The 15,785-nt window shown below is 42.1% G+C and overlaps 1 protein-coding gene across 1 annotated transcript in view; it reads right to left on the reverse strand.

Moving 5' to 3' along the window:
* The window catches only part of THSD7B (thrombospondin type 1 domain containing 7B), a 900,946-nt gene that overhangs the window by 265,744 nt on the left and 619,417 nt on the right, over positions 1-15,785 (reverse strand). Inside the window, exon 13 of the mRNA XM_032638606.1 lies at positions 3,720-3,914. Coding sequence (XP_032494497.1) covers positions 3,720-3,914 — 195 coding nt within the window. The remainder of the gene's footprint in view (positions 1-3,719; positions 3,915-15,785) is intronic.

Consider the following 15,785-nt stretch of genomic DNA (forward strand, 5'->3'; position numbering starts at 1 on the left):
AACCAGAAGAATATATACTGGAAAAGACATCATTTAAAGGACTCTCTTCAGCTTAGATGGAAAGGCCCTTATCAGGTACTCTTAACTAGCTCATGCATAAAAAGACTAAAGGGAATTGACTCTTAGATTCATATTTCCCGTTTAAAAAGGGCCCTGCACCGGACTGGTACATAGAGAGGATTGCTAACCTCAAACTCACCTTGACACAATACTCAAACAGAGAAGAAACCGTACCCACAGCAGGAAGAGATGAGGGCGTCGGAAGCAGATAGCTATTCCAAGATGCCAGACCGGACCTTGATTTCTTGGATTTTTACATGTGAACCAAATGTTTTTGTATCATGGGCACAATCTTATGCAAAATTTTAAAAACCTATCTCATTTTTTGGCTTATGGTCAATTACCTACGTCTAGTACTTCTGGTTCACCCTGGTGGATTTCTCTTCTCCAAGGATGTGATTGGATGGTCCCTTAGAAAATTTATTTTAACCTAAATATGCATTTTCTATCAGAGTTACTCAAGCTCAATCAGAACAATGAGCTAAATTTAATTCAAAAAACATAACCTCCCACTTATCAGGAGGGACCCTTCCTCAGTTATGGAATGGATTTATATGGGTAACACCAGGCAACAGTCGTTAAAGTTTAATGACTCTGTTGGGCTTGTAATAGAACACATTTAATGACTCACATAAAAAAAATCAGATTTGTGCCTTAAACAATCCGCTCCCTAGTCTTGGTGATCTCAAGAACTGGTTTGATGCTGGAAGTTCATGGCATAAATCCTCACTATGACCTTATTAATACTTCTAGCTATAGAACTTGTGTTCCGCTTATAAGGTAGTTGTAGATTTGGTAATGCAAGAATAAACAGCGTCTCCAACAAAAGCAGTAATGACTAAGAGATTTGAAATGTTTGATCGAATATATAGTTCTATATAGAATTAAAGTGATTATAATCGTGTAACTCTAGATATGGGAAGAAACAATCAGGGAGAATCATTTCCTGGACCGTAACAGACTAGTAAGACAGGTGGTCCAGAGACCTTTATGGTAACCATTAGAAGGGCCCAATTCAGTCATAGCACACTGAGTGGCCTATCAACGAAATCCTATGAAATCCTTGACGTAGGGCCCTAGGACAAATTGGTCATGAAATGGCTCTCAAACTTTGGTTGAATTTACGACCAAAATGGGGGAACTTCCAACAAAAGAAGAGCAAAGAGTATGTCATTCTCCATCCAAGTCTACAAAGATTAACCCACTGCAGTCACTGATTGGCCGTACACTCAGTGCTTCTAACAGAGGAAATTAAAGACAATAAAAGGATACTCTGTGCTTTGAACAAACAGACCCTTACATAGTCAGACGCACTTCAGGAAGAATTTTAATAAACTTCACTTCCTGCGTCTTCCCATACACAGAAAGTGCTATGATCATTACCTTGAGATTGCTGTTGTGACTAGCAGTACGTTTCTACGAAGATGTATGCTGACTGCATACGTTTCTTAACAACAACAAAATCACATATAAACTAGCCTTCTCCCCTACCTCTTGGGAGCAGTCCCTCAGAGCCATCAGAGGCTGTCTCCGGGGCAACAGTCCTCAGTAAGCCCCCTGGATAAACCTTAACTCGTAACTCTCACGCTGTGCATTTTTCTTTCAGTTGACACTACTATATAATTCATTTGATTGATTTTAACAACTCATGTATTTCATGAAATTAGCCAGTTGTTTAGGTGTCATCTAGATACCGAAACATACAAAGATCAATCAGCTAGGCAAAAGCACAGCAGTTAATAATTTAGAAAAGAAATTCTAAATATTAGTGTAATTCTTAGGATAGAGTTTGCAAGCAAAAATATAACAGTTCTTCAGTATTTACCTTAAAAGTATATGTTAAATAAAAGTCAAATTCATCAAAGTTTTGACAATTGATAACACAAACTGTACTGGTTGCAAAATGAATAAGTATCCTAGGATTTTCAATTATTTCATTCTCAGTTCACAGATACAAAACATCATTAGCAAACCTTCAAGACAAAGAAAAAAATTGGCCATTAATTAAAAACTTTCTTTCCCTCTCAAGGAAATTCTCTCTCATCTCAAAGATATAGACAGAGTTGCTAGGATAATGGCTTCCGAAGGATTATGTAGGAACATGCAAACCAAGTTCCATTAAATCGCCCCTGAACTTGGAATTATTCCTGTCGTATACATTCTATCCCATCATATTGTTAGAGAATAAGAAACTCGTTTTATCTTAGAAACATAAGCAATGTTGCATAAAATTATATATGAACAAATTTTTATAGAATAAGTATATCATTTAATTTGATGTTTCTATTTGAGAGTATACGTTTCACCTGTACTTACAAATGGGCTTCTGATTTGTGCGCAGAAATCCTGTTAAGCGCTCTCATGGATTTCGTCAATCCATTAGAGTGAGCTAAATGTAAAACAATCTGGTATGCAATGCTTTCAAACAAAGGTCTTGAAACTGAGAGAATTAGCACTTGAATTGCTCATGAGAAAAAATGGTCATCTGTGCTTAATTCTTCAATGTCAACACCAATTTTATTAACCCAATTATTATTTTGGCATTTTCCTTTGATTCTTCATTCCCTGAATTAAGTTTTCTGCGAATATGAAAAAACATTCAATGAAGAGATGTTCTGCCATATTTACCTAGATAAGAAGTAGGATATATATTACTACATCAATTATTTGTATATTATAGGCAAAAATTGCTCTAAGACCTTGATTAAACTATTCATTGCTTTAATTTCCATTAAATTTCAAGGATGTAAATAGAACCAATAATTAGCATATGCCACAAAAGCAGAATCTATGTATGTAATTCGATTTGATTTTTCTATTTTTGGCTGCACTGGGTCTTCCTTGCTGCACACGGGCTTTCTCTACTGAGGTGAGCAGGGGCTACTACTCTTAGCTGCCGTGTGCAGGCTTCTCATTCTGGTGGCTTCTCTTCTTGCAGAGCATGGGCTCTAGGTGCAGGGGCTTCAGTAGTTGCAGCACGTGGGCTCTAGGGCATGTGAGCTTCAGTAGTTGTGGCGTGTGGCTCTGTAGTTGTGGCTTGTGGGCTCTAGAGCGCAGGCTTAGTAGTTGCGGCACGCAGGCTTAGTTGCTCCGCGGCACATGGGATCTTCCCAGACCAGGGACTGAACCTGTGTCCCCTGCACTCACTGGCAGGCGGATTCTTAACCACTGCACCACCAGGGAAGTCCCTGTAATTCAATTTTTGCCTTCCACCACTAAAATTTTTAAATATCAAGTTACTTATAAGGTAATGGCAAAAGATAATGACATAGGTGAGATCTGCCTTTGATGTTCTTTACAAATCAGAGACTGCTTTCAAACTTGCTGAGATCCTGGCATGGAAAACATCAGAAACTCTGCCATTAACTACTCCAGGAAGTTGGTGGATATATTGCCATTTATGACTACAAAGATTATAAGCTGTATAGAGAAGAACTTCATAGCTTTGGAATGGTTCACACCTTTCATTTGTTTCACAAGTATTAATTGAGTATCTATTATGTGCCAAGCTTTGGCACTGAGGATGTATAATGGCAGGGAGGGGAGGGGAGGGGAGAGACCTGATACAATTTCCCATCCTTCTGGAACGTATATTCTCCTTGATCAGTTTCAGGAGAGCATCACTTGCCTGAAGCTAAAGAATGAAAAGCACACCCTACCTGTGAGCTGTCGCCGTCTACTTCGAGTTGTTTCACAATTCGTGGAGCAGGGCGTAAACTTGGACCAAGCAGTGAAGGTGCAGTCATCATGACAGGGTACTGTACATTCTTGCACAAGGGGAGGCATGCCATTTGTCTGCTTTAGGCATTCCGTCATTTCTGCCGACTGGTTATTACCAGAGATGCACAAGACAGCTAAAAAAAACATGGATTCTTTTGTTATTATTTTAATTAAATCAAGCTGCTGCTGGTTCTTGGACGAAATTGCAGAATTCCCCAATGTTTGAAAAGTTTGGTTATCACTGTGATTGCAAAAGGTGTTCAACATAGCTAACCTTATTTCTCTCTGGAAATTAAACATTTATTGTTGTCAGCGGAGGTATTTGAGAATTTAATTGGTTTCGTTATTAATCCGAACCCAGCATTGACAGCAACCAAAATAACATTCAGTAATTTTCTGTATGTCCTGCCTGTGAGCATTTGATCTCTAGAGATGATACAAAACTAGAAAAGAGAATCTGTAAAAGAATAATAATAGGAGGTCCACCCACATCTCTACAAATGACCCAGTTTCATTCCTGGATGGACCTAGAGTCTGTCATACAGAGTGAAGTAAGCCAGAAAGAGAAAAACAAATATCCTATATTAATGCATATATGTGGAATCTAGAAAAATGGTACAGATGAACCGATGTGCAGGGCAGGAATAGAGATGCAGACATAGAGAACGGACATGTGGACACAGGAGGGGAAGGGGAGGGTGGAACGAATTGGGCGATTAGGATTGACATATATACACTATCATGCATAAAATAAATAGCTAGCGGGAACATCCTATAAAGCACAGGGAGCTCAGCTCGGTGCTCTGTGACGACCGACCTAGATGGGCGGGATGGTGGGGAGGGGTGGTGGGAGAGAAGTCCTAGAGGGAGGGGATATAGGTATACATATAGCTGATTCACTTCACTGTATAGCAGAAACTAACACAACATTGTAAAGCAATTATACTCCAAAAAAAAAAAAAACCAACAACTAGAAAAAAAGAGTAATAGGAGGACAAAAAAGGCCAAAACCACCAAAAGATCATCTGAACTTTTCCTAGATTTTTGTTTACTTGTTTAAATGGCACTTATGTAAATGGCCCTATTTTTCACTTCAGTCAGTATTTTAAAAGGAATTTCTGCTTTCTACAAGTAAACTTTTTTTCCCTTGCTAACATTTCAGGATCAGTTAAAATTTTTATTTCTTTTTTTAAATACAGGCATAATCTATCCAGATAATCCCCAATACAAATATTCTACCAGTTGCAGATGTTTCTCACATACTTTTGCAGCTGGAATGTCTCCAGTCATACCATGAACTGATAATCTCAAGATAAGACATTTTTGAGATTTTGCTTAATTTTTTGAGTCTTTGGACTAATGCCATTTATTTTATTAAGAATGAATGATATTTTTGTGCATCTTTTATTCACCCTAATTATGGACTCTAAGGATATATCTTTATTTTCTAGACCAGCATGTCTCAACCTTGGCACCACTGACGATTTAGATTGGATAATTTCATCTTGTGGGTACACAAGTGTGTCCTGTACATTGTAAGAGACTTAGCAGCATTCCTGGCCTCAACCCATTAGATGCCAATAGCACACACACCCTCCCAGTTTTGAAAACCAAAAATGACTTCACACATTGCCAAATGTCACCCCCTGTTGAAAACTACACTTCTCAACTGATTCCTAATCACGGATGTCTTTGAGAACATAGAGATCTGATGGCATAACTTCAGACCTACTAAACCAGCATCTCCGGGGAAGAAGTCCAGGAATATTTTTGTCTTTAAGTGTCCCAAGTGGTTCTGATCCAGCCTGTCCACTGACCACCCACTTTTAGCATGATGCCTTTGGACATGGTATTTGTTAATGGATATTTGCTGCGTTCATCATCCTAAAGAAACTATGGTTTAGGATCATTTTTATTACAGCTCTTTAAAATCTACCAAGTCACAAGGAATAAAGAGACCACAGCCTAGGAACAATGTTTTTAAGAACTCTTTATATACACTTTTTTAACACAGGGTAAGTATACACAGGGGCTTTCAGTTGCCCATTTCTCTTATATTCTGAATTCCTTTCTTTATTCTGAGCACAGCAGAGAACAAGTCAATCTGAACACCATTTATCCAACTATCTATCTATCTATCTACCATTTACTGGTGAAAGCCAAACCTAGCTAATGTTTTAGGACAAAGGAATCAGCTAAGATGACAATGGATACACGCACACTTCCCAGTTTGTACATCTGCTCCACAGCAGGTGGGGCTATTCATTAATTTTGAATAGTTTTTGTTCTTGTTTTTATCCACATCCTAGGAACAAAATCCACGGCACATCAAACCAATATCACCTGCATTTTCTTTGTTGGGACTATTATAGCCATTAATGATGAATAAAATAAGATACTTTCTTAAGTAGCGTACAAGCAAATGTGACTTGAATTTCATGTTTAGGTAACTAATTTGGAGTTAATTTAGGGGATTTTCATCATGCCAAGTTTTCTTTTCCAAGATGACAATGCACTGAATAATATGAAGAGGAATTTTAAATACTTTCAAAAAGTACTGCTATTTGAAAGTTAAACCTCTATGAATATACAAATGAAGAGTTTTTCCAATGATAATACATTATTTTAAAATATTCACTTTCTAGGACTTCCCTCATGGCACAGTGGTTAAGAATCTGCCTGCCAATGCAGGGGACACGGGTTCGAGCCCTGGTCCGGGAAGACCCCACATGCCGAGAAGCAACTAAGCCCATGTGCCACAGCTACTGAGCCTGTGCTCTACAGCCCGCGAGCCACAACTACTGAGCCCACGCACTGCAACTACTGAAGCCTGTGCACCTAGAGCCTGTGCTCCGCAGCAAGAGAAGCCACCGCAATGAGAAGCCTGCGCCCCGCGATGAAGAGTAGCCCCTGCTCGCCGCAACTAGAGAAAGCCCGTGCACAGCAACGAAGACCCAACACAGCCTAAAATAAATAAATAAATTTATAAAATATTCACTTTCTATGTTTCATTTCAATAAGTTTAAAATTTGAAAGCTATGATAAACATTCAATGATATTTTTAAGTTCCACAAACTGTCTAAATTAGAATACACTGGATTTATGAATGTCTATATTGAACTCTTTGCACAAGAAACTAAGAAAGAATAGCTTTAGCATATAACAGAATTCACAGACACTGTTGTTAAGTGCCATGAAGGCAAAATTCCATCCCCAAACACCTGGGTGTTATGTGAACTGAGATGAGTTATTTAAATTGTTTATGCTTTGGTCTCCTCATCTTTAAAATGAGTATTATAAGAGCACATAAACAAAGGGCTGTGAGAATCCTCAAAGCCCTGTCTCACACCCACCAAGAGCCAAATAGAGGCTATTATTGTTATCCTTTATATTTGTTTTAAATCAAGCAGGCTGATAGTTCTAGCAAGCATACATGCACACACTCTCGCTCACCACACCTCATTTCTTCCTTGGCCATCCTCAGATTAAGGTGAAGAGAAAACTCAGCGAATCTTCACCTGATTCTGTACTACACTTACAATCACCATTAGTCAACCGGTATGCTAGATATGCCCTTAACACATGCAATGCATTCACAGAACTACGTAGAATAAATCAGATCCATCACTCCTGCCCAAAGTGACCCAGTAGTCTAATGGAGGCTTCAGAGGATTCTAAGGGCCACAGAATGCATTCAGAGTTGTAGTATGAACTTGACCCACATTAGACTGAAGACCATTGCTCTAGGTTATCACTGATGATCAGCTCAGGGGTGACCGGCAATCGATACTCTACATAGCATGCAATCATCCGTTTAGGCCAGGCATTATGGTTCTCAGATTTCTTCAGGTTCAAGATCCTAATTTACTTTCAAGTGTGAAAAGAACCACTAGAAATAAAAACATGAACAAGTTGAATAAAACAATCTACTTCTTGGGCATGTTCTAGTATAAAAGGAATCATTTAGTAAACATTTATCAAATGACGGGGCATTGAATGATACTAGAGGGTAGGGAAAAAATAAAGAAATAGCGGGCGAGAAGTATGCAGGACTGGAAACCCAACAAAGGAAAGATGACAGATACATACAAAGGAAATGAAAAGGGAAGACATTTAGAGTAAGTGGGGATAACTAGTAGCTAGAGGTACAACCCAATTCAGAGGCCCCTTCCACTGGGCAACTCATGGGCAAAGGATGTTTTTTAAAATTTTTATCTCGTATTGGAGCATAGTTGATTAACAATGTTGTGTTAGTTTCAAGTGTACAGCAAAGTGATTCAGTTATACATACAGATGTATCTATTCAAAGGATATTTTTAAACTATGTTATTTTTAACCTACAATATAGTTCTGTGGCCAATATTAAGTGTGTATAGACTCCTTAAGTCAAATAATTTCTTTGAGGACTAAATCAGAGGTGGTAAGTAGAGTGTACTTATCAAATTGTGGGCCTTGGTGTTTAACAGAACTAAAGAGACTTCCATTTTTATTTTTTTTTTTTTTTACCGTTACCTTGGGCAAATTATGTAAATTCTACTAAAACAATTAACTCATCCATACAACGGGAATGATAACACCTACATCTTATGATAAACTGATGCAGATGAAGTGTTTAGCACAGCACTAAGCACTTGGTACATCTGCCTAGAGAGTTTCTATTATTATGAGGAAGGCTATTGGAAATGAAATTTACGACATGGCTGCAAAGAAGATTCCACCATCTCTTGCCTTGGCTCAGGAAGAATTTTCCAAATCCTACCAAACCCTCTCGACCCCGAAGAAATGTGACTGGAGCCTCCCTTAAATTATAATATTGAAGTCAGTTGGCTCTTCCAAGGACTGCACGGCCCTCCCAAGGATACTGTGTTATATTTCCAAGTGATGCTCTTGCATTATGCTTAGTGTCTATAAAGATGGGGCTACAGTAAAAGCTACCATGTAAGACCACAACTCCAGGAAGTCAGAAACTGGAATCTAAGGTCTGCTGGGAATTCTTTCCAGAAGCACCAAGATCAAAATCCCTAGCACTTAAAAGAGTCTAATGAGAAAAGCGTGAGTATTTGCACAAAAGAGTGCTGGCCACATTTCCACCTCGCTTACGGAGGTGGTCATATCCAACAGAAACAGGTGCCCCTCTGTGCTAACGCTGAATGCATGAGAATTTTAACATCTAAGTAATACTTAGGGGCATAAGTTGTAGCAACGCTTTTCAGACCATGAGGAGCATTTGAGCTTCATTACTGATCACAAGAAGAATAAATGTAAGGCAGAAAAAATAGCTCATGCCCTGGGATCAGGAATAAACCTTCTTAAGGTCACTTTCTCTACCCCCATGGCAGACTAGACACTAGGCTGCTTGTACACCTGGATCTTTATTACCTATACCTTCTTCCCTAATAGACCTTACTGAAATTGACCCATTTATTCATCCATCCATCCAATCACTTGGTCACAAAATATAAGGAACTATGAATATTTATAAAAGTATTTTCTGTGTGTGTATGCAGATATACATGTACATATAAATAATCTAGCTTTGGGGAGGCTACAGTAGTGGCAGTGACAGGCAGGTAGACAGATAATAGTAGCACTGTAATGTAGTTTCCCTAAAGGCAATAGCCAGTGAGGAAATCCTGGTAAACAAGAGAAAAGTAGGTACTTCAGTCTTGAATGGAAAGGATGTGCTCAGGGCAGGCATGAAAAAAAATAGGCCATTACAGAGAATGGACCTGTCAGGCACCTGCTATTTAGTTGAACTCTGAGTTCTGGGACTTGTGGATCACAGCACATCACTTGCAGGTCACAATCTAGAGAAAAGATGTCTCTTTCGATGTTTTTAAGTATTTAAAATACTGTACTATACTAGGCGGAAAGGTCTTTCCATCAGGCAAGGAAGAGGTATTCACTAGTGACCATTCCTGCCGTGTATTTCTACCTGGAAGGAATCATTTAAGCAGAGTGGTAATTGGATGCTTAATTATATTTTATTTAGTAAACTTGAAATACTGCTGTCTTTACTGGAGGAAAACTGTACTCCCAGGTAAAATTAGCTCAAATAGCTGCAGAACAACCTCACCGTGCATTGTTTGAAATTTAGCTATCTTAAGCTTTGGGCAGAAAGCTCTCAGAGTAGCTGCCGGGAACAGATGGGTATTCTCATTAAGGAATGTTGGAGAAGCAGGTGGCTGGGCTAAGCTATTGAGACAAGAGCTCTCAGACAAGAACAGTCCCCTGGTAAGTGGATATGGTCGGGTGACCTGGAACCCTCCAAATATCTCCGTGATGCCTGAGGTCACATTTTCCTATTCATAGTGTCTAGCAATGTACATAACACATAGAATTGAGCTCAGCTTGATCTTTCTCTTAATCACCACAGCGCCTGAGCCTTGGGAGAAAAAAATCACCAAAAAGGAGAAAAAGGTTACTAATTGCTTTCCACTGTTATCTAATTATTTTCAATTCTAGCGACATGAAAAGGAATGGCTTCGCAGGAAATGTAAAAATTATCAGAGAATTTAGCTAAAGAAATAAAGCAAGGACCTGTATGAATTCTCAGTGTGTCTCGTAGTTAACGTTTTGAAGACGCTGGCTGTCAATGTGGGACGGTTAGGTGGCCTTCTTAGGCTTTAATGGTGACTGAAATCAGCAGATTATGAACTACTACTAAATGGCTCGTCTTTCTGTCCCCTATCACCTCTAAACTCTGACAGTGAGACATGGATAAGTCTGTCTTCTTTTCAGTTATGGTACGCAGAGGGCAGGGGCTGCTGGCCTTATAACAGGAGATGATAAAATTCTACCTGGAAAGACTAAGTAAGCAATGGAACCTGCTACTTCAGGTCTATTCACGTTCATCGTCTTCACCAAGGACACCCACGTTACTTCCCCAAAGTTGCTCCTGACCAGAGTTCAACTCTAACAGTTGACAAGGAAGAGTAGGAAGAATTTGTTTCAAGAGGTCATGATTTCCAGGAAATGAGGGTGATGTGCTAGAAAAATAGAAGAGCTGTGAGCTTGCTGTCCTGCAGTCACGAACAGCTTCAATCAGGTACAGAACCCAGTTTACATGCACATCAAGGAGAGGAGAGGAGGGGAGGGGGCGGGCAGCCACTGCTCAGCTAACACGACATTCGAACAACGTGTTCTATAGGGCAGACCCTGCACTGGTGGCCTGGGATACACAGATGAAAGAAACGTGGAAATGAAAGTTCACCATGCCCAGGGTCCTGCAAGAGCATGGCTCTGGGGCCTCAGGCACTGCACAGTCAGGAGCCTTCCTGGATGGAGGGGACGCACGAAGGATGAGTAGGAGGCACCTAGTGAAGACAGGAGCCTGGCACACCTTATGCCTGTGCAGGCGAACAAGCAACATAACAGGCCAGCTTCCTGCCCTTGCTATGCACGTTCTAAGACCCTTGACCTCTCCTTTGCTAAGGCTCGCAACATTTGTAATGACATGTTCCATGTCTGTGTAGCAAGGTCCCTAATTTAATGAAGCAATGCCAGGTTGCCCCTAACACATGTGGGGACCAGCATTGGAATAGAAGAGGAGGTCACAAACCACAAGACTAAAGAGTTATAAGTTATCTTTGAAATTTACAAACCTGTAATAGATCAGTTCCATTCTCCTACTTAACATGTATGTCTTCATGACTTGGAACATGAGGGTTCAATAAAAAGCCTGGAATGGCTTGGAGTTTCAGGCTGGAATGTGGCAGCACACGGACTGTGGGCCCAGCCCTGGGTGTCTGGCCAGCCCTCTTCTCCTTTCACTCCCAGCTGGATTCTACCCCCAGAGGGACCGTCTTACACTTGGAGTGGGCACTACAGTCAATCCCCCAAAGCTCAATTCACAAATCAGCCACCCCTGTCCACCCATCAGATCTAGGCTGTAGAGTCAGACTCAGAGAAGAGGCCCCATAAGTTCTTGAAGCTGGTTCAGGGCCATTAGGGCAGGGAATTCCAAGGTCCTGACAGCTGAGCAGGGTTTAGATAAGGGGATGGATGGGGAAGCATGGGCTCCAGTGAGGCTCCTTGCCTGTGGGAAAGAACAGGCTAGAAGAAGGTCAGAGAAGGGCCCTCTAAGGCACGGAGGCCAGGGCAGGCCCGCTCTTGCCGAGTCTAAGGACAGAAATGCACTCCACTCCAATGATTTCATTATAGACTGATGCAATCTTTCTTAAGAACTCCCTTCCTAGCAGGTAATCAGGAAAGGTACAAATGCCAATTAAAGCTCTCTCAGCTTTGGCCATTTTAATTAGCCTCCTTCCATTTGAAATAATTATTTTCAGGTAAATGTGCAGCTTTTCTTCCAGCCATTTCCCTTTCCCCCCTCCAGGATGGTATCTGGGTGCCTGGAAGCCAGCAACGGTCTCAGATCTTCATGAAGAAGGGCCCTGCCAGCGTCTGCAATAAGAGTGGCCCTCGTCCACCGGCTGGCTGCTCACCCTGGTGACATCCACCAGGAAAGTCTCACTTCAGGGTGAAAATCTCGCCAACCATTCCCTCTCGGCCTGATGAGGGGCTGTTGTCATCTAAGCTGATGAGAACTCAGCCCACCTGGCTCCCTCCTGGTGTGGTATATCCGGCTGGGGCCCCGTGATCAGTGCTCTGGGAGAGTCAGAGCAGGTTCTCCTGTGAAGCCTGCCGGCACCAGCAGCTATCCCACCCTTCCCCGGGGCCTGAAGGCATTTCTGCAGACTCTGTAGCACGGGAAACCCAGGGAGCTTCTGGAGCGGCAATAAGGCCCTACTTCTGGAGTGGCGCCTCGTAGGGCATCTCTTCCCAGAGTTCTTTTTTTGTTACTGTTTTTTTATTGTGGTAAAAGTCACATAATGTGAAACATACTATTTTAACCATATTTAACTGACAGTTCAGTGGAACAAAGTACATTCACATTGTTGCACAGCTCTCACCATCATCCATCTCCCGAATTTTTCACCTTCCTAAACTGAAACTGTCTCCATTAAACACTAACTCCCCATTCCCCCTCCCTACCCCCTCAGCCCCTGGCCCCTGGCATCTATGGGTGTACTTTCTGACTCTATGAATTTGACTATTCTAGGCACCTTGTATAAGTGGAATCCAATAGTATTTGTCTGCACCTAATGCGTACTGGAATGCATTTTTAAGGTTAACTCAATATATGTCCTGCAGACAGATTGCACCTTTTTTTCCTGTGCTATACAGTAGGCATTCACCAGCCATCTACTTCATACATAGTAGTGTACACACGTCAATCCCAGCCTCCCAATCCATCCCAGAGTTCTTCCCAGAGTTCTAAACAAGACACGTTGCAGAAAACCTTCAGCTTTCTTCTGTTTCCTTAGCCAAACTCTCACCTCTAAAACATCAGCCCTGAGTCAGGGAAAACCACGACACACGTTTCTTCTGCTCTGCTTCCCCACCCTGCAAGCCTCCCTTCTCTTTTACTATCAATCACCCACCCTGGCAAGAAGGAGGGCTTTTCCTTCTCCCTGTTTGAGAGACACATCCGCCTCCCATCTGAGGTGGCCTTTATCCTGTCCCTTTCCCTGAAGCCGTAATGGCAGATAGAAGGCAGAGAGAGAAATCTGATTGGATTAAGGACACTAACTTAAAAGCATTTTAAAAATATTGATGTGAAGCCTGCTATACATATGCTTCACCACCAGATGCTGAGGCCCTGGAGAGCTGAGCCTGAACTGACGTTGTCTCCTGAAAAGGGAGCACACACATTAAGGCGCCCCTAAATACAGTAGACAGACTCTCTGAAGCCCCACAATGAGGTAGGAGGCAGGGGGTTTTGGGCAACCCGCCTCTGGAGAGCTAGGTGTCGGTGCTGAGGACTTAGATGCTCTCCTGGACAGTTCAACGTCATTGGTCCTTTACTTTCAGGAAATTTTTTTTTTTTTTTTTTTTTTGTGGTACGCAGGCCTCTCACTGTTGTGGCCTCTCCCGTTGCGGAGCACAGGCTCCAGACGCGCAGGCTCAGCGGCCATGGCTCACGGGCCCGGCCGCTCCGCAGCATGTGGGATCTTCCCGGAACGGGGCACGAACCCGTGTCCCCTGCATCGGCAGGCGGACTCTCAACCACTGTGCCACCAGGGAAGCCCCGGAAAGATGTCTTTTAATGTTAATTTGTTTCCAGGGTATTAGTGTTTTCTGTTGCCGCTGTAACAAATTACCAAAAATTTAGCCGCTTTAAAGAACAGAAAATTTTTTTCTTACAATTCTAGGAGTCAGAAGCCGCAAATCAGTTTCCTCGGGCTAAAGTCAAGATGTCAGCAGGACTGCTTCCTCCTCAAGGCTCTACGGAGAAACAGGTACCTCGCCCTTTCCAGCTTCAGTGGCTGCCTACACCCCTCACTCCTAGCCCCTTCCTCAAACTTGAAAGCCAAGACTATGGCATGAGCACGACCGCTTCTTCTCTGTCCCTTTGCTTGCGTCATCATACCGCTTCCTGCCTCCCTCTTATAGGGTCTTTTGTGATTGCATTGGACCCACCTGAGTAATCCAGCCTGTTCTCCCCACAAGATGCTTAACTTAATCAGTCACATCTGCGAGGTCCCTTTTGCCACTTAAGGTAAGATATTCACAGGTTCTGGGGATTAGGGCCTGGTCATTTTGGGGGCTGTTAGCCAGCCTACAACATAGGGCAAAGGTATTTCCTCCTAGCTCTGAGGCACTGCATCGTCCACTGGAGTAAGAACCAAGCCTACCTCGTCGACTTCCAAAAATAAGAAGAAAAACAGTTGACACAATCAGGTTTACCGTGCCTTCCCCAGTCATTGTTTTCACAGCAGGTTGGTTTTGTTTTGTTTTAATTCTCTGGTTTTTCAGTCACCCTGCCCGGCTTCCCTCAGCCACTCAGGCTACCTTTAGAATTACTCTCCCCGCCCTCTGTTGGGTATCCTCAGGGAAAAGAAACAGGCAGACTTATTTCTTATTCAAGACGAAGCATAAGTAAGAATGTACGTCTATATCAAACAAAAGTGCATTCTAACGTCAAATAGCAGGACTTGGGTGAGTCTGAGCCACGTGAAATGCAAAGCCACTTTCTCCCATCCAACTATAACGCTTCAATTGTTGCCTTCATGAGTGAATGAAGGGACAATCTCTGCAGAGAACTATTGAAATTGAGAACGGAGTGAGAGCAGCTAGAAAGAATAGGAAGTTCTAGGTCCTAGAAAAGAAGGCTACGTCCGTCTAAGCCCTCATTCACAGCAAGCGTGGCTTGTTGACCCTGCTCTGAACTGTCCACTGTGAATGATACAGTCCACCTCATGCTTGAGAGCCAAGAGCTGGCCAGGGTTGGGATGGACATCAATACGGGCTTTCAGATGCTGTGTGGAATCGTCTTCCCAGCTTGCTTGTGCCTATTTAGTCTGGCCTCAGGGAGAGGGAAGGGCTGCTCTAATCCTTCCCCTAGGTGGCCAGCACTGGTGTGGGGCATGGCCAGGAGCGTGGGTAGCATAAATGGGAACTGACAAGGAGGCCCCCTAGTATTGCATCTCCCAGGACAGAGACGGGGGTCACCCTGGCCTGACCAAGCCAACTTCACTCAAGGACCAAACCCAGGCCCTCCCCCTTCAGACGTCAATCACCTGAGCTCAATCTACCGGCCATTCCACTTAGTGTAATTCTCCCAGTGGATGTCCTAGTGATTCCATTTCTGTGCCAACTGTATGTAGTAGAGAAGACATTTTCACTTGCTGTTATCCAAATGAGGCAATTTGGAATTAAAAGCCAGTTCTTGCCATATTCCAAGGGTTTTCATTTTCCCCTTGTATTTTTTCTCTGTGCAGAGCACAGTGGGTAGAAGCACAGTATTTGGAGATCCCATTCTTCAAAAACTACACTTGAATAAAATGTGTGCTTATTATTACATGCTAAATGAATAAAATGTGTGCTTATTATTACATGCTAAATGACATAACATGCAACTTTTGAGTGGAACACTGAGCTGTGGAAATTGAATTAAACAGTAAACCCGTAATTGCTTGTTAGGGTGCTTTAATTGACTC

Source organism: Phocoena sinus, chromosome 7 (genome assembly GCF_008692025.1).
Source record: "Phocoena sinus isolate mPhoSin1 chromosome 7, mPhoSin1.pri, whole genome shotgun sequence".
NCBI lineage: Eukaryota > Metazoa > Chordata > Mammalia > Artiodactyla > Phocoenidae > Phocoena > Phocoena sinus.